This window comes from Astatotilapia calliptera, chromosome 19, assembly GCF_900246225.1.
Source record: "Astatotilapia calliptera chromosome 19, fAstCal1.2, whole genome shotgun sequence".
Taxonomy (NCBI): Eukaryota; Metazoa; Chordata; class Actinopteri; order Cichliformes; family Cichlidae; genus Astatotilapia; species Astatotilapia calliptera.
Window position 1 is genome coordinate 6,327,890 of NC_039320.1, and position 18,130 is coordinate 6,346,019.

At 49.5% G+C, this 18,130-nt stretch overlaps 2 protein-coding genes across 5 annotated transcripts in view; one reads left to right on the forward strand and one right to left on the reverse strand.

Moving 5' to 3' along the window:
* ccdc88c (coiled-coil domain containing 88C) overlaps positions 1 to 18,130 on the forward strand; it is a 52,607-nt gene that overhangs the window by 21,746 nt on the left and 12,731 nt on the right. For 3 of the 4 annotated variants that reach the window (XM_026151171.1, XM_026151174.1, XM_026151173.1), the window contains 16 exons: positions 931 to 1,014; positions 1,619 to 1,762; positions 2,147 to 2,373; positions 2,882 to 2,963; positions 3,889 to 4,047; positions 5,088 to 5,234; positions 5,733 to 5,877; positions 5,961 to 6,142; positions 6,713 to 6,850; positions 6,929 to 7,213; positions 7,286 to 8,083; positions 10,042 to 10,169; positions 10,247 to 10,388; positions 10,468 to 10,605; positions 10,787 to 10,948; positions 11,028 to 11,305. In XM_026151171.1, the coding sequence (XP_026006956.1) occupies positions 931 to 1,014; positions 1,619 to 1,762; positions 2,147 to 2,373; positions 2,882 to 2,963; positions 3,889 to 4,047; positions 5,088 to 5,234; positions 5,733 to 5,877; positions 5,961 to 6,142; positions 6,713 to 6,850; positions 6,929 to 7,213; positions 7,286 to 8,083; positions 10,042 to 10,169; positions 10,247 to 10,388; positions 10,468 to 10,605; positions 10,787 to 10,948; positions 11,028 to 11,305 (3,239 nt within the window). The remainder of the gene's footprint in view (positions 1 to 930; positions 1,015 to 1,618; positions 1,763 to 2,146; positions 2,374 to 2,881; positions 2,964 to 3,888; positions 4,048 to 5,087; positions 5,235 to 5,732; positions 5,878 to 5,960; positions 6,143 to 6,712; positions 6,851 to 6,928; positions 7,214 to 7,285; positions 8,084 to 10,041; positions 10,170 to 10,246; positions 10,389 to 10,467; positions 10,606 to 10,786; positions 10,949 to 11,027; positions 11,306 to 18,130) is intronic. The other variant, XM_026151172.1, reaches the window with a different exon arrangement.
* LOC113011627 (endonuclease domain-containing 1 protein-like) lies at positions 13,355 to 17,798 on the reverse strand. Its single transcript, XM_026151194.1, has 5 exons — positions 16,939 to 17,798; positions 14,735 to 14,845; positions 14,566 to 14,651; positions 14,319 to 14,427; positions 13,355 to 14,050 (listed from the first exon to the last, which is right to left on the reverse strand). The coding sequence occupies exons 2-5, from the start codon at positions 14,807 to 14,809 to the stop codon at positions 13,679 to 13,681; spliced, it is 642 nt and encodes a 213-aa protein (XP_026006979.1). The 5' UTR covers positions 14,810 to 14,845; positions 16,939 to 17,798; the 3' UTR covers positions 13,355 to 13,678.

The following is an 18,130-nucleotide window of genomic DNA, read 5'->3' on the forward strand; positions in this document are numbered from 1 at the left end:
TGATTTATCCAGATGTATCGAGCTGAGTTTACCTGTGCTGACAGGTGGGCTCGGTCTGTTCAGCTCTCCCATCCCTCTGAATGCAGCGACCTCGTCTTCTTCTCACCTCTCTTTGTTTGTTTCTCCCAGCTTCCTAATTTCCCTCCCCCTTTGTCTCCCTCCCTCTCCCCCTTTGTCTCCCTCCCTCCCTGCACTTGCTCGACTGGTTCCCGGGAAGAGGAAGGCCATGAGGGGAACAGGGAGGGAGGATAAACCACAGGGAAATGATGTTGTTGTTCCATTAAATAGCTGTGACCCCGCCCTCAGACACACACCTGACAACTAACGGTAGAAGCACATCAGTGAGGATGACGCTGCCCTCAGCCCTCTACCTGCTAACGTTCACCTGCACACCTGCCTCCTCCTACCTGAACCTTTATGCTTTGATTTCTCTGAGCTTTGCTGCTGTACGTCTGACATCATCAGCCCGGACGTGTCGAGCACGCTGGATTTTAAAAACTGCAGTTAGTCTGCGATGTGTGGGCCAGACAGACGTGAGTTTAGAGCAGAATCCAAAGATTCATTTTTGTGCTTTGAATGTAAGAAAGCAGACGTGTGCTCATGCAGTTACATCATCAGTGTTTATTGGGTCGTGGATATAAACTGCACAGCCCCTCACCTCCGAGTCCACCTGTTACTGACGTATTTACCATCTCGACTTTTATGTGACGTCGTTTTTTTATTTACTCTTTGTGCTGTTAATGTGTAACACACACTTTCATTTTTAACTTAAGTTTTCTGACGTCTGTCATCTTGTTTTTAAAGATGCTGAATAACTAAATAACTAATAACCCACCAAACAAACAAGAGAAGCAACAGCTGCTATTTGATTTTAATCCTTCATTTTCTGTGTGTGTCTGTGTGTGTCTGTCTGTGTGTGTGTCTCCTCAGTGTGAGCGTAAGGAGGAGATGATCGAGAAGATCAAGCTGCTGGACATCCAGACTCAGGCTGCCATCGTGTCTCACATCCAGGAGGTGACTGAAACCTGCTGAGAGCAGCTTCACTGCTGATCACTGATCACATGGTGCTGCTGCAGCGTCTCCACCCGGGAAAGTTTGCCCCAGGTGGAGCCGCTGCAGCAGCAGCACCCTCACGTTAGTGTGTACCTGCTGCCTGTTTTCATCTGGAGGTGCTGACCCACGTCAGCCTCACAGCGTTCAGGTTAACCTGCAGACTGTCCTCTGGCGCCTCCAGGAGGACGCCACCTGCATTGAGCAGAGACGTGGCCTTCTGCTGGCGTCTGTGTCGACTGTGACGCTAAAACGTCTTTGAACTTGAGTCTTTAGAAATCATTTTGTATCAATAGCAGAGGCTGAAGGGGAGGGACCCCTCAGAAACCAGCACGGGACGATCACCGTCGCTGTTTATTAGCCAACTAAACCGCTCAACCACCTGAGGAGAGGCCACACCCCTCCTCTGGTTTAGGCTTATCAGCACCAGGCTTGAACCAGAGAGCAGGTGTAACACTCACTGTGACATCATCATGAGCAGGAAACTGTTTAGAAACTTTAAAATCTAAATTTCAGCTGCATTGTGTGTGTGTGTGTGTGTGTGTGTGTGTGTGTGTGTGTGTGTCAGGTGACCCATAACCAGCTGAATGTTCTGGACCTGTCCTGGCTGGAGGAAGGAGCAGAGATCATCCACGAGGAGCTCGAGCCTCTGTCCCGCAACATGGCGGCGTCCCTGCGGCAGCTCATCGACCAGCGAGACAAAGCCAGCGAGGTACGTTCGCAGACGCAGCTTTATACACATGTCGTCAGCGTGACGCAGACGCCGTGATGTCTGTGAACAAGGCGCTGAGTCTGAAGGTCGTGTTTAACTGAAGGAGAGATGATAAAACTGTAACGTCTCAGAATAACGTGATTGGTCGCCTTCAATGATCCATGTGACGTTCTGTGATGTGTTGTTGACGGGAGGTCACAGTAGCTCATATTCAGTGTGTGGTCAGAACGTTTGTCTGGTTAAGCTTTAAAGGACTGCAGGTCACGTGTGAAGCTTTGATTGGACCGATCGCATCGATCTCACGTCCGTTGTTGTTGTTGACACGAGATTCAACATATTTCACCTGAAGTGTTCACGTTTCCCACTCTGACACCTGCCTTACAGGTGATTGTGGACCTGACCCAGGAGAGGGACTACCTGTCCAGTCAGCAGCCCCAGGACGGGTGCAGGGTCCTGGGCACGATCGGCCCAGAGCACGGGCGGAGCTCCGTGGGGGCGGGAGTGAATAATGGCGGCTCGGCCGGGGCGGCGCTTTCCAAGGAAGAGAAGCAACATCTGTCCGTGGAGCTCGCCGACACCAAAGCCAAGCTCCGCAGATACAGACAGGAGCTGTGAGTCTCCGCCTTCAAACACGCCCGTCCAATAAAGTCTGACGAGCCCGAGCTGTAATGTTTACCTCACACTAACGCTAACGAGGCTCCAGCACATCTCACAGGCCGTGTGTACACGACCACGCCGCTGTAATCACAGGGCGGAGACACGTGACTGGAGGTTAACAGCAGGCACGCCTGCGTTACTCACTGACCCAGGCAGCTCTCTGCTGAACACACTCACACGTTTTTGTTTTTGTTTTTTACATGAAGGTCAGAGCGCCGATGGTGTTTCCATAACGACGCTGACAGGACGTGTGTGTTTAACTGGTGACCGACAGGAAACAGTTTAGAGACAAACGGAGCCACGAAATCTAACACACGACCTCGACCACGTTAACCACTGAAATAGCAGGGTGCTCTCAGAGCGAGCGTGCTGCTGGCGTCAGATAACTAACGGTGCGTGCGTGCGTGTGTGTGTGTGTGTGTGCGTGCGTGTGTCTGTGTGTGTGTGTGTGTCTGTGTGCAGGGAGGAGAAGACGGAGCAGCTGATGGATTCGAGGCATGAAGCTGAGCGTTTGGATCAGGAGCTGCAGAGACTAAAACAGGAGGTGAGAAACAGGACGAGTCACACATCACTGACGCGCTGAGCCACAGTAGGCGGTCATGTGTCCGTGAGGAGCGTTTCTGTGGAAGCTCGTTTTCCTGCGTCCCGGTGTGAGTCGTGCTCAGCTTTTGGGAGAATCCTCGTCTGCAGGGGATGCTTCCTAAAAGGAAGCAAAAACAGAGCCTGTAATTATTTAAAGATGGTCCACAGAGAGCATCCAATGTTCAACCTGAGCATTTCTTATCTGCTCACTTTGGATCTGCCATGAAGTTGTTCCAGGAGCAACAGAAAGATGGAGAAGTCGGAGCTGTGGAAACATCTGACGGCTGATGAGGCGAAGGTGTTCGGGGCGGAGCTCTGTGGCGGCCTGTGAGGGCGGACGGTGACTGAATACAGGCTGGAAACATCTGGAGCAGCTGGAACCGCTCCTCAGCAGGAACGACGCTGCATCAGGTTGAAGATGAGCCCATATTCTACATAAAAGGATTGATCAGTTTGACCTTTGACCTGCTCTCTGTGGGCTGTGATTGGAGGACGGCTCTGTCCAGCTGAACATGGTTTGCACGATGGATTATTTCTAACACGGTCCTCTCACAGAGCTGGGATTAGACTGTAATCTGATGGAGGGTCATCCCCCTCTGCAGTGGTCTCAGTCACTTTGTCCCAGTTTGATGAACTGGTTTTGAGCACGCAGCAGAGATTAATAAGTGTACAACAGGATGACGTGTAATCCTGCACGGCTTCAGCATTTAAATTACCAACAGATTACAGAGCATCAGGAGATCAGAGCGTTTGTATAGAAGAAGTTTAAGCAGGCTGCTGCTCTGGGTTCGTACAGAGTGGTTGGATGGTGGCGGCGCTTTTATCGTGAGGTTTGGATTAATAACAGGAAGGAAGTGACGATAACGTGTTCCTGTTTTATTTTTCAGAACCAGTCTCTGTCCGTCGAGGCGCGCTCCGCCCGGGTGTACCGGGACGAGGTGGACTCCATGCGGGAACGAGCCGCTCGCGTCGACCGCCTGGAGACCGAACTGAGCAGATGCAAAGAGAAGCTCAATGACGTTCACTTCTACAAAACCCGAGTGGAGGTAAAACCAGAGCGTCTCACCACAGAGCAGCCTCCACATTAAAGCCACCGACAAACACCACCATCACCTCCGCACGCCGCCTGAAACAGGAAGCTGTGGGTCCTCTGGCGTCCGCTTCAGGCTGGCTCCAAAAGGGAGTCAAATACAGGGCTAGTCTAAGGAGCTTGGAAAGAAAAGCGTCTGGACTTCAAGTTGCTTGAAGATGTTTCACCTCTGATCCGAGAAGCTTCTTCAGTTCTAAGGTCAAATGCTGGAGAGTCCCAGACCCACACCCGCTTTCACACCTTGGCTCATGTGATTAGAGGATCATCAGGGGTCCTTTGTCCCTCTGTGGAGGGAAACTCCCACTGGGTTTAAATCTGGGACTCTCCACCATTTGACCTTAGAACTGAAGAAGCTTCTTGGATGAGAGCAACTTGAAGTCCAGACGCTTTTCTTTCCAAGCTCCTTAGACTACGATGACCTGGATGACTGAGAACCTTCACAGACAAATACCTGGCTATTTCCATCTTCTGCATACAGTCTGTGTAAGGAGCGACAATTGAACGCTGTAAACAGATGAGCATAAGAACAACAGTGTGTGCAGACCGGGTGGTGCTCCGGGTGGTGTTCAGCTGGGACACCTGGGTCCTGCTTTCATGTTTGATCCCCTCCCTAACCACAGACCTGCACACGCCTCCGTGGCGGCGCCCTCTGTCAGGCGGTTAATGCCTGACTGAGAGTGATGTACACAGACCTCACCGCACAGCTTCCAGGACACCTGCAGAGGTGTGTGGCATCCACACCACCTCCACTCGGGGGAGGGGCCTGGTGATGTCAGGTGGTTTTAATGTCGTTGCTGACAGAAAAAAAAGACAAAGGGGTGAACGATTATTTTCATGGTTTTAATATTTTCATGTTTCTGTTTATGTCCTCACACCGAACACATTTCTGCACTTAATCTGACCGTGTGTGTGTGTGTGTGCGTGTGCGTGCGTGTGCGTGCGTGTGTGTGTGTGTGTGTGTGTGCGTGCGTGTGTGTGCTTGCGTGCGCGCTCCAGGAGCTCCGCGAAGACAACCTGACCCTGCTGGAGACGAAGGTTTTGTTGGAGGAGCAGCTGTCGGCCTCACGGGGGCGCTGTGACAAACTGCACACGCTGGAGAAAGACAACCTGCTACTGCGGGCGAAGATCCACGACCTGGAGATGGTACGACCCAGACCCACGCCGTCACATGGTTCACACAGTGACCGCGCCAGATGTTTCCAGATGTTCTTGACACAAAGCTTTCTCTCTGTGACGAGATGGTGGCTGGGTGGTGTGTGACGTATATTAACACACGTAGGATGAGAGCACCTCCCCTTACTGTCAGGGTCAGCCTCTGAAGTTCTCATCATCATCGTTTACGATCACGCCCCCTTTACCTGTAAAAAATCCCCACTTCCTGTGACAAACGGTCACATGGCATCAGCGTGCTCAGGTGATAAACAAACTATAATAAAATGCAGTGTAACAGCACACACGTCTGTGATGGGCTGGCCACCTGCCCAGTCTATACACCGCCCCTCCCCCTGTGACCTCTGGGATAGGCTCCGCCCCCTGGGACCCTGAAAAGCATAAACAATTAATAGAGTGGGCAGAAACCAGAAGAACGCTGGTCTCTGTAAAAATCATCATCCACCTGTCTGTCCCTCCACCTGTCTGCAGGAGCGGGACAGCGAGCGGCGACGGCTGGAGGAGCTGGTGGAGGAGAACATGCTGCTGGAGATCGGACAGAAGCAGAGCATGAACGAGTCGGCTCACCTGGGCTGGGAGCTGGAGCAGCTCACCAAGAACCACGACAATACCGAGAGTGAGCCTCCACCTGTCTGTCCTCAGCCTGTCTGTCCTCCACCCGTCTGTACACTGGTAACCGGCTCTCTTCTCTCCGCCCAGCCCGTAAGTCTCTGGTCGACGAGCTGAACGAGTGCGTCTCCAGCCGCATGCTGAAGCTGGAGAAGGAGAACCGGGAGCTGCAGGCGTCCATAGAGAGGCTGAAGGAGGAGAACCACCTCCTGCAGGAGAAGCAGCTCCACACGCAGGAGCTGGACCGGGAGAACCAGAGTCTCAGCAACAAGGTGGGACTCACAGTCACTCCTGCTGTTCACTGGCTCGAGGCGCTGCTGTGGGGATTCTGTTTTTTAATTAAAGTTTAATAAACTTTGATTTCTGCCATCTGAGCGGTGATTTGATTTTACAGTAACAGTGATGCATCGCGTCTCAGTCCTGCAGGCGTGCAGCGTTTAGTCTAGATGCTGATATGAGACACATACATGTAACTTTTACTGATTGATAACACAGCTGATCAATAAAGAAACATGGATCTCATCGGTTAAGGTTTACAGTAAAACTCATACACACAAGCCGGTGTCTCCACCTGACTCCAGGTGCACCAGTCGTGCACGCAAACATGAACATCACTCAGTAAACCTTCATTCGTCCAGTATTTGTGTTTCCGTCTGTGCTGCAGGGGAACTTTCAGAGAGTAAACATGACGACGTGAAACCCTGATAACAAACTCGTCTCGTCTTTTAACGGCACAGTTTTAACTGTTTTTGTCCAGTTTTAACGTCCTGCAGCATCATTCAAGCTCAGTGAGCTTTGAAACACTCCCCTGTCTCTAAAAGCAACACCTGTGTTTGTTTCAGCTGGAGCGTCTGCAGGGTTTACTGGACCAGGAGAAAATAACCAATCAGGACATGGAGGCTCTGGGGGAGGAGCTACTGAAGGAGAAACAGAGTCTGGAGCGCGACATGCACGCTCTGAAGGCGGAGAAGGACCGACAGGTGTGTGGCACGCTCAGGTAACATCTCCTTCACTGTCAGTCGCAGAGGAGACCGGCTGACTTCTGTTTGTCCAATCAGATCTCAGAGCTGGAGAGCGAGAAGCAGCACCTGTCGGAGGCAGTGGCGTCCCTTCAGGAGCGCGCTCAGTCTAACAGCGTGGCGAGGGTCCGCGAGGTGGAATCAGAGAACCGCCTGCTGCACCAGAGCATCACCGACACCAGCTCCCGATTGGCCAGCCTGGAAACACAGCTCAAAGTATCCAATGAGGAGGCAGAGAGGCTGAGGGAGCGGGCGGGGCGGTGTGAGGAGGCGGAGCGAGAGGTGGCGCGGCTGGAGAGGAGCCGGGAGGCGCTCAGCAGAGAGGTACGTAAACGCTTCCTCCTCTCTGACGAGTCTCACTGCAGCATAAGTGTAACGTGCCCGTGTCGCTTCCAGGTGGCGTCTCTGCGGGCGTGCAGCGAGCGCTCCGAGGCTCTGGAGAAACAGGTGACCTCCTTGGAGCAGGAGGTGCACAGGCTGAAGCGGGAGGCAGAGGAGAGCCAGCGGGAGCTGCAGCGGCTGACGAAGCAGGAGGCTGAAAACGGACTGCTGTCCAAGGAGAACCTGGAGCTCCGCTGCTCCCTGGAGAGCCTGCGCTCCTCATCCACCCGCCTCACCACTGTGCAAGAGGAGCTCCAGGAGGCGCAGAGGGAGATGCAGGAGCTGCAGAGGAGGCTGGATCAAGCTGGGGAGGAGGCGCAGGGAGAGAGGAAGAGAGTGGAGAGGCTGGAGGTGAACCTGACAGCTCTGAACCAGGAGAAGCATCACATAGAGGAGGAGATGGAGAAGAGCAAAGAGGACAGGGTGGAGGAAGAGAGGAGGCGGCAGGAGGCAGAAAGCAGAGAGGAGGACCTGAAGAGGGAGGTGGAGGAGCTGAAGGAGGAGCGGAGGAGGCGAGTGGAAGGAGACGAGGAGAGGAAGAAGCTCCAGCTGGACCTGGAGCAGTCGGAGAAGGGCCGGAAGCAGCTGGAGAAGGAGAGCTGGAGGATGAGGACGCTCCTGGAGGGGAAGGAGACGGAGCTGGAGGAGAAAACCAGGAGGCTCACCGAGGTCACGAAGGAGGGAGGAGCTCTCAAAAAGGAGGTGGAGCGAATGAAGGAGGCGGCGGTGAAAGCAAAGGAGGTGGAGCGAGAGAACAAGGAGCTTCAGAAACAAGCGACGATCGACAAGAGGACGCTGGCCACGCTCAGAGAGGTGAGAGAAGGGGCAGGGGGAGGAGCTTCGTTTAAGCAGGTGTCCGTGGTGCCGCTGGGCGGGTTATTTAGATTCTAGTTCAGAGTTTGGATCTGAGCAGGTGAGCTGTAGAACCGTCACTCGTGGGTCTGTGTCGGTCTCCTCGTTGCTGCTGACGCCTGTGAGACCGCGAGGCTGCCATCAGAGCGCACACGCTCCGAGTAACTACTTTTAAATCCCGGGAGAATTGCAGCTGCATAAGCTGTCGCAGGAATGTTTTTGCATGTGAGACCGGAGGAGCCGCACTTCCATAACATGCATTCAGCTCGTCCTTTGCAGAAGGCACGTAAAAAACGTCATAATCCAGAAACACGCTTTGCAGATCCGATCAGCTGTTCATTGCACTTCCTACTATGGCATGTCAGGAAGTGACGTCATTTTTTTCTTGTGGGAAACATAGTTTTTCCTACAGGGCCTTTCAGAGGAGCGTGTTTGACTTGAACTTAAACTGCACTGTTTAAGTTTGAGTTTCTCCTGAAGTTTATAAAAGTGAGTGTAGCTCAAAAATAAAACTACAGAGACACTCAGTCAGTTTGCTGTTTGGAAATATGTGTAAAAACAAGTCAAGTCAAGTCAAGTTTATTTATAAAGCACATTTAAAAACAACCAAGGCTGACCAAAGTGCTGTACAATAAAATACAAATATAAAATACAATAAAACGCAAGTACATAAAACACCTCACAACAAAGGTGAGGGTATATAGTTACTACGGCTTAATGCATGCATGTTATTAAAACTTGTATTGATGTGTAGCAGCTTGAAAGATGGAACGACAGCAGGTAAAAATATGAAGGTCAGCTCTGGTGGACTTGGTTCTGTGGTGGGCTTTAAAGGGTTCATCAGTTTCTTTGCTCTCAGAACTGCAAAAAAAGCAGTAAAATGAAAACAATGTATCAAAATCTGAATCTCAATCAAAGATGAGGCGCTCGGTCAGCTTTACCGACATATACACCAGAAGGCCAGCAGGGGGCGCTGCACTGCTAGGTACTGAACACTGGGGTGTTCTTTACAGCATCAGCGTGGAAGGTTCCTGTGAGCGCCACATCGAGTCCTGAACAACCAATCAGCAAGTCTGAAAACGCACATGTTACAGACTGTAACTTGCGTCAGCTGTTCATTCTCGGCTCTTTGGAAACCTGCAGAGTGGGGCGGGGCAGTGTGGCCAAACGATGTAACTCACCATGTAACTGATGCGAGACTAAATACTTTACAACTCAACTTTATTAGTGCAAAAAAATCATCAGTTTATTTCCACTTGAACAAGCAGCTGTGTTTTATCTGCATTAAAGCTACAAACATGTGACAGAGCAAATGCACCTGTGTGAAACCTCCTCCACACTCTGAGTGGGCATCATATCCTAAACGATGCGTCTCTGCGTTAGTTCGTTACCCCCAGCGTTGGCTAAGGCCTGCAGCTATTTAAAGCCGACTGTTTGTTGAGTCAGCTTGTCAGCTTGAAGCCTCTTCGTTGACAGCTGTGTTGTACTCGAAGCGCTTCTGCTTCAGATGATGAAATAGGTTTGTGGTGTTTCCTCCCTTCACCACGATGGCCCACTGGTATGTTCTACAAAACATTGTGCTTTGGTGGCTTTCTGACGAAAACCAAACCAGTTCCACATCACTGCGGTTGCTCCACTTTTACAAACCAGTTCTGGTTCGTCTGTTTGCCTTCTCGTTCTCCACCGCCGTGCTTTTTTACGCCATGTTTGTATGAAAACAAAGGCACCGCACATGCGTGTTTTACCCATGTTCTATCGCAATGTTTCATTTTCTTATCGTTGCCTAAAATTACACCGGTGTTACCGTGAAAGGTATAATATGTCCCAGCTGTATTGCAGACGCTCGGCGACGTCGGCCGCTCTGAGCCTGATGCCGAGCGCCCGTGACCTTCAGCGGTGTTTGTGTTGCGGTTTTGCAGGAGCTGGTGTCGGAGAAGCTGAGCGTTCAGCAGCAGAAGGTCGAGCTGGAGCGACTGAACGAAGAGCTGGAGAAGATCGGACTGAACCGGGAGAAGCTGCTGCAGCAGGAGCACACGCTGGAGGACAGGTACGACCCTGCGACCTCACCTGTTCACTTTAAAACGGATCTCTGACGAGGGACTCACGGATGTGTTTGAATGTCAGCAGGTACAGGCTGCTGGAGTCTCGGCTGGAGGAAACCGTCCAGCAGACCATGAAGGTCAAGGAGGAGAAAATCTCCAGCCTGGAAAAGAAGCTGGAAGAAAGCGGTGCCCTCAACAAGACGCTTCACGCGGCACTGGAAGCTGTGAGGAAACGCGCCCTCGCCTTCGCCTCTGTAAAGTTGAAGCTGTGCGACAGTCTGACATTTTTCTTTCCCGCTGCAGGCTCGTCAAACGGCGTCCGGCTCACATCAGCAGCACGAGGAAGTAAACCACAACTCCCAGCAGCACCCGGCGGCTGACCGCAGCGCCACGGCCGAACTGCTGCGAATCAAAGATCACCTGATCGACGTGGAGAAGAACGTGAGCCGCTGTTTCTGATCATCATCATTAATAATGATGTTATCACTGTTAATGATTATAGCAGCACAGGAACGTTTCCTGTTCAGCACCTCAGAAATGTTCTCACACGTGAAAAACGCTTTGTGCTAATTTGATGGATGAGTTTGTGTGACTGCTGTGAAACTGTGTTTGTTTGGTCCAGAACGCCTCCCTGCAGACGGAGAGCAGTCTGCTGAAGGAGCAGCTGAAGCAGCTGGAGAACCAGAACACTTCCCTCAACAACCAGATGGCGGCGCTGCAGCGGCACACCACCACGCTGCAGGAGCAGAACTCGGCATTGCACACGCAGACGGCGAAGCTGCAGGCACGCTCACGCACGTGTAACTTCGACCCAGTTTACACTCAGGCCATCGCGCTCACGCTTCATCTCTTTGTCCTCTCAGGTGGAGAACTCCACCCTCTCCTCTCAGAGCGCCTCTCTTATGGCCCAGAATGCCGTGCTGCAAGGCCAGGTGACCGCCCTGGAGACGGAGGTGGAGTCGTGGCAGCGGCAGCGCGAGGAGGCGTGGCGAGCCAGAGAGGGCGTGCTCAGCGATCACGAGCGCCTGCTGAGCGTTCACGAGAGGCAGGCTCACGAGTACGAGCAGCTGATCAGTCAGCACGCAGCGCTGAAGGGCAAACAGAGGGCGCTGGAGAGCGAGCACAGGACGCTGCACGGCAAGTAAGTGGACGCGTCGGCGTGAAGCGCTGGAATGATTCAGGTAACAGGAAGCAGCACAGGTGTGAGAAAGGGCGCCGAGTGTAACCATGGAAACGGCTCCTGATGGCTCCTGAGCCGCTAGTTTCATTTTAGCTGATCTACCCATCTGTGTCACTTCCGGTCTCTTTCACTTGTTCTGTCAGTTTCACCTTTGACCCCTTAAATCAGGCTAATACCTGCGAAGTGTGCAAGAATTTGAACCACTCTCAGAGAGACGCTTCGAGACGGCCGACCTTTGACCCAATGACACTTCCTCCTTTCACAGTTAAATAGAGGTTTGCTCTGAAACTGCAGCTGCAGTCACGATGGCGATGAAGAGCAGATGGTCTGATGAGCACGGAGTGCCGCTGCTCGCTCTGCTGCTCGCTCTCTGGGGTTAAATGTGTTTGTTCCAGCTGAGAAACATCAGGCTCAGGCGTCTGCACTCTGAGGTCAGAGCCTCCATTGGCTCAGTGAAGTTTAGGGATGAGTATTGAAAACCGGTTCTTGTTGAGAACCGGTTCCCACTGTTTCAATTCCTTGGAATCGTTTGCCATTTTTGCAAACGATTCCCTTATCGATTCCAGTCGCCCCGAATGACGTCACCACGTTGCAGAGCATCATTTACCTGGCAGGAAACACGGCGCCTAAGCGGCTCAAACGCTCAAAACTTTGGTTATACTTTACGAGAACGGATGACAGCAGGGCAACTTGCAATACTTGCAAAGTAGATATTTCATTTAAGGGAGGAAACACTACGAATATGCAAAAGCATTTGCTCACAAAACACGCGATGACCTTAAATGAATGTCGTGTTTTTAATTCCGCTCCGGACTCGTGAATCTCAACCCAGCAGCAGCGGTAACGTTTGCACGTCCTCTCCCGTTAATGCGGCAGGTAAATAATCAACTAACAGTGCATATTATGTTAGCGCGATCTGCCTTATTACAAAACCTGCCATTGCTGTGCATTTAGGTGACCATGATGAGAGAGACAGAGTCTGGCTCAGATGCTGGCAGCTCTCGCTGCAGTCTACCAGTAGCGTCTCCTTTCAGGCCAGGATAGACGAATGTCAGCGAGCAGTGACTAAGTTTGTGGTCAAAGCCTTGCACCCATTTGCCACAGCAGATGATTTTCAGTAAGTGAATGTGTTTAATTGTAGGCAGGGACATTACTGGATATTCTTGTGTAATTGCTACAGAAGAATTTCTGTTATACTTTGTTATTGCTACAGAAGAATATTTAATTATTATTATTTTACATTTACAATTTTTTTTCCTGGGGACCCTGTGACACCCCATTGAAGAGCCGTAGGCTGTGGATCTCTTAAGATCTCACTGTTGGGTTTGTAAGGCCATGTTACTCCTAAATTTCTATCTTGTTCAAAGAGAAGATATAAAAGATATAAAACAAAGTTCTAAGCTAATCGACCTTAGTGTTCTCCTTTTTTAAAGAGAATCGATAAAGAATCGAATCGTTAAACAGAATCGAAAATGGAATCTGAATCGTGAAAATCTTATCAATACCCATCCCTAGTGAAGTTTGTCACACTTGCTGATTTTGACTGAACACACAAACACGTGACACTGAGCATTTCATCAGATTTTAATAAGCAACAAGCTGCAGTGAAGCTGCTCTCAGAGTAAAGCAGCCTGTAAGCATGACAGCATGTGTTCACCTGCACCATAAACGTGCTGACATTTGTGTGACACAGTTAAGATCATAGTAACTGTTTACATGAGTTCATGTGTGCAGTGCTGAGGAAAGAATGAGCTGCGTGACTCTGCAGAGATCAGTGATCTCGTCAGTATTTCTGGATTACATGTCTCAAGGATTTCCTGCTGCTGCAGACGCACCTGCAGCCTGCTCCACATAGCAGTCGTTGTCAAACAGCTGACCTTTAACTGTTTGGTTGTGTTTTTCAAGAAAGGCTTGAAGCTGTGACAGGGTGTACTTGTCCTCAATCTTGTTCTCAGTGTTTTCAGCTGTGGCACCTCCACTCTTACAAGACTGTGATGTCTTGTCACAGTAGCAGTAGGCGACCCACATGTACTCAGGGATGTTGACACGAGGCTGGTTATCTCTTGTGATCCAGTTATCTTTTCCTTTTGATGGAATCGCACCGACCAGAACGTAGACGGAGTAATTTTTGGCCCAACCTTTGAGTTTGGCCTCATGTCGACTCCACCTTTTTTCATTCAGCTTTTGTTTTTGGGGAACTATATTAGTCAGGGTCATAGTGGCTTTGGAAGCATCACCTGTGGAAAATGATGTAGAGACAGAAGAAAGATGTGATTGGTGGGTGGATGAGAACGTAGCAGGTTATGATAAAGTGCTGTGTAGAATACATTTCCCTCATAAACAGAACGTAATTATTTTTAAAGGTCTTGTGTTTAAAGTCTTCTTCTTTCCTGTGTTCTCTGGTTCATGTTCCTGGGACCGTGTTCTGTCTCCCACATGTGAGAACACGCGTGTAAATCTTACTGTGCATAAGACACACGACAAACCCCTCAGAACAGCTCGACCTCTCTTACCTGCATGATGTGAGCTGGGATTCAGGTGACCGTGATTGTATTGATCCTTGTATTGTTTTGTAAGTTGTTTGTAGTCGTCATCTGTTGCCTGCATCTTTCCTATGTCCTTAGGGTCTATAGGGTCTAGTGTAGGATGTTTGTAAATCAGTGAATCCTGTGTCATCATCTTCTTTTCAAACTTCTTATTTACCAGCTAAAGGTAGAAGATCGACATGAAGTGATGTAAACATGTTATAGATCAGCTGATCTACATACACACAGTACTTTGTTTACATTAAAACGACTCATTCTGGTGTATTACTGGAATATTAAATACAGAAAGTTCTCAAATGCCATCACTTTTTACAGTCTTCATTGAAATGTTAAATGTGTGATGAAGCTTTAGCATCTGTCAGGAAGTCTGGGATCAGCTGTCTGTGGAAGAAACCTGAGTGGGTCTCATTTACAAAACTGTCGTATACCTGAGGCTCCACCATCCAATCGTGGTCGGAGCTTTTGCCGTCCTCAACTATGTAAGCCGAGTAGACGGGAATGCGGTTGGTGGTGTCGTACAGGGTGGCAAAGTGGTAGCTGGTGGTTCACAGAGTCAATTAAAAAGATTGAATCTTAAAAGTAAAGTTCACAATAGCAACGACAGATCAGAAAGTTCAAGTCCAGCTCTGCAGTTTAACAGAATAAAAAAATACTTTTATTTAATATGATCATTACCAGTTCTTAAACTTCTGGCAGATGTGGACGTGATCATTGGGAGTCCACTCTGGCACATGCCCCTTGTAAAAGTATTCCATGCAGTCCTACACAACAGAGCAGCAGAAACCAGGTTTAAACACACACAGAAACCATCTTATCATATTTATGAACACACTGACACACAAACCTCAAAGTTTTCCACAAAGTGTGCGTTGACGGGAAAGACGAGGAGGAGGAGGCACACGGTCACCGAGCTCTGCATGCTGGATAAGTCTGAGATCCTCTATGTGAGTAACACCTAACACAAGAAATGACCCGAGATTTTCATCACTGTGCTGGAAGGAGGCAGCTGCACGCAACGAAAGAGCCAGAATCTCACTAACGTCCCATCAATGCTCCAGAGCGCAAACATGATGAATATATTCTGTTTTAATTTACGCGATGATTCAAATCAGAATATTCTAAAACTAAATGCACCCTTTAGAAAACACAATAATGTTCTCATTCTCCTCTGATTCAGGCGGAAAGTTATCTGCTCTGGATAAGCTGTTATTAGGGCAGGGCAATATGGCCAAAAGTTTTATCATGATCTATATTTGAAAATTTGCGATAATGATATAGCTGACGATATAATTGACTAACTTTATTAGTGCAAAAAAACCCATCAATGTATTTTTACGGTGATAAAGGGCAAAAAACAAAAACCAACAAAACAAACAGACAAAAATCCATCTATCAATCACCTGGATCACCTGTTGAGAAAGAGAAAAGAGAAAACAAGCAAAAAAAAGAGCAATATAATAAACAACATCATGATGATCTATGTGAATATAACAGTAAATACTAAATATTAAACATTATTGTGCAGCACGTAAGATCGACAGCGCACAGTGTGCTTTGAGGTAGGAGCCAAAAAGGGTGTAGTTTGTGTGTGTGAGCACCCGTGTGCACACCTGTGAGCATGGACGTGCTTGTTTTTAAAAGGTTCCTTCATGTAATGATCTGCTAGAGGGTGTGGGGGGGCCACAGCCCAGTGCTCCCCAGGTCTAGGTACCCTTGCCCCTGGAGAGGGAAACTGCACCCAGACCCAGGTGGTGTTACCCTCTTCCCTGGGGTGGAGAGAAGCAGACCAGCAATCCAAGCCCCAATCGGACGGCCAACTCCTCCTCCAGCCCCAGCCACCCGCTCCAACAGGCAGCAGAGAACGGGGGGGTGTGAAGACTCCAAACCTCCCTCCACCCGCTCCACCTTATCAAGGCCAGATTTCACAATGAGCTCACCCGAAACCCTGGCTGATTGGGACCCACACCCAGTTTCACACCTTGGCTCAGGCGATTAGAGGATCTTCACGGGGTCCTTTTGTCCCTCTGCGGGGGAAACTCCCACTAGGTTTAAATCTGGGACTCTCCACCATTTGACCTTAGAACTGAAGAAGCTTCTTGGATGAGAGGTGAAACGTCTTCAAGCAACTTAAAGAAGTCCAGACGCTTTTCTTTGCAAGCTCCTTTGACTACGATGATCTGGATGACTGAGAACTTGATTCCAGATTTATGAGTTTTATTCTTCTGCAGTCCTCACGTTACCTGTGGCAGGTTAAACGCCCACAGTCCTGGAAGCTAACAGCATCACTAACAGTAACTCTTCACTTTGATCGGCTCCTTCTGACTCTGTCTGAACTTAAGTCAAAGCTGCTGCCTCGGTGTGACTCGGAGTGTGGTGAAGAGCAGAGGAGGCTCACAGGTGGGGCTGGTGCTGTTCTCAGTCACATCTCTGAACCTGCTCCAGGGCCCACTAAACAGATGCAGTGCTCTGAATGCAGCTGTGATGCCTGAGTGTGAGGACAAGTGTCTGGACATTTGTACCCGACAGAAGCTCTCAGTGAGTTTGCTCAGGATCACAGTTTCATTGTTTCAATAAGCAGGTTCTGTGATTGTCCTGATTGTTGGACCTTGTGACAAATTAAAAACCTCAAATAAATATCCGTTTGCATATCTGAGTTTTAATTTGTATGCTACATCCACCACGTTTATTTCGGTTTTTCCAAGAGAAAAAAATGGCACCGATGACGGAGAGGCGTCCGCAGACTCGTGTATGACACACCTGAGGTGACGGGTCAGAGGGAAAGCTGCTCTGTGAAACGTCACGAACGATAATTGCTGTAGCCGCCGTGACGTCACGGACTGATTTCGGAGGAGTTCTTAAGGGTGGGGGCGGGGCTCTGACTGTGGTCGCTCATTGGCTAGCGGCGGACCCGCTGTTAGCCAATGAGCGCAGTCCTTATAAACCTTATTTATGTCAAATAATACGATAAACATTTACGGAATTTGTATCGAAATGAGCGCGGAGTCGCGAGTTCTTCGGTCACGTGGTCAAAGTCAGAGGTCCACTCACTTCCGCTCTAGCGCATCATCCCCCAGACCCTTCTCCAACATCCGGAAGCGGCTTCCATTGTCAGTGTTTCCAGGCTTCTACGGCTTTAAAGTAGAAATCCGACCCGGAACTCCCGGTTTCCAACTTCCGCCTTCACACTTCAAACACCGCGCAGCAACGTCCCCGGTCCGCGTGTTTCAGTGCGAGCAGACACGCGGACAGACCGGAAACAGAATAAAGTTCCGTTTACCTGCGTTTACACACCGTGTCAGTCACACCGCTGTTCGCTCTGAAGGCTTTGATGTGCAGGCAGTGTGACGCATTTACTCACCTGAGAGAACAGCTGGAACACAGCTGACTGCTGCTGGCTTCAGAACGGGAACTCTTATTCTTCCTGCCGAACTCTGCTTATATTTGCTCAACTTAACTATATATACCTTTCCAAAAATACCACTTTACAGCCCCACCCACCCCGCGATAAGCGCCCCCCATCGTCTGGTTCTGGACAAGAAACCAGAACAATGAAAGATGTGATACAGGCAGTGTTGGATTATTACTCACAAAAAGTAATCTATTACACATTAGTCTTTTATTACAAGTAATGGAGTCTGTAGCTGCTATAGAAAGTAATCTGTTACATCATGTACCTGTAACGGTGTCAGAACGACAGAAACCTGAGGCTGCAGTTCTGTCCTGGATGCAGTTTGTATCATTCCTATCCACATCTCCCCTCCTAAAGCTCCACCATGCTCCACTTCCTGTCTCTGTCAGCCTCACCTGTGCTGAAGTATTCTCACCTTTGACCCTTTGAGTGGGGCTGATATTTGTACATGAATTTAAACCACTCTCAGACACAGAGAGACACTTCGAGACAGCCAAACTCTGACACATTGAGACTTCCTCTTTTCACAGTTAAATATAGTTTTACTCTGAAACTGCAGCTGCATTGATGATGTGTGAGTTTTAATGATGTTCGCAGCACAATGGCGATAAAGAGCAGGACGTCTAATCGTTGGGTTGAAGTGACCTCGGCTGTGTCCTGCAGGTTGTTGTTTGTAGCACTTACATGTTGCCTGCCTCGTTCCTATTTCATTAGAGTTTAGTTTCAGTGAATCCTCTCTCATCATGTCCTTTTCAAACTCCTCATTCACCAGCTGAAGGTAGAAGATTGACATGATGTGATGTAAACATGTTATAGGTCAGCTGATCTACA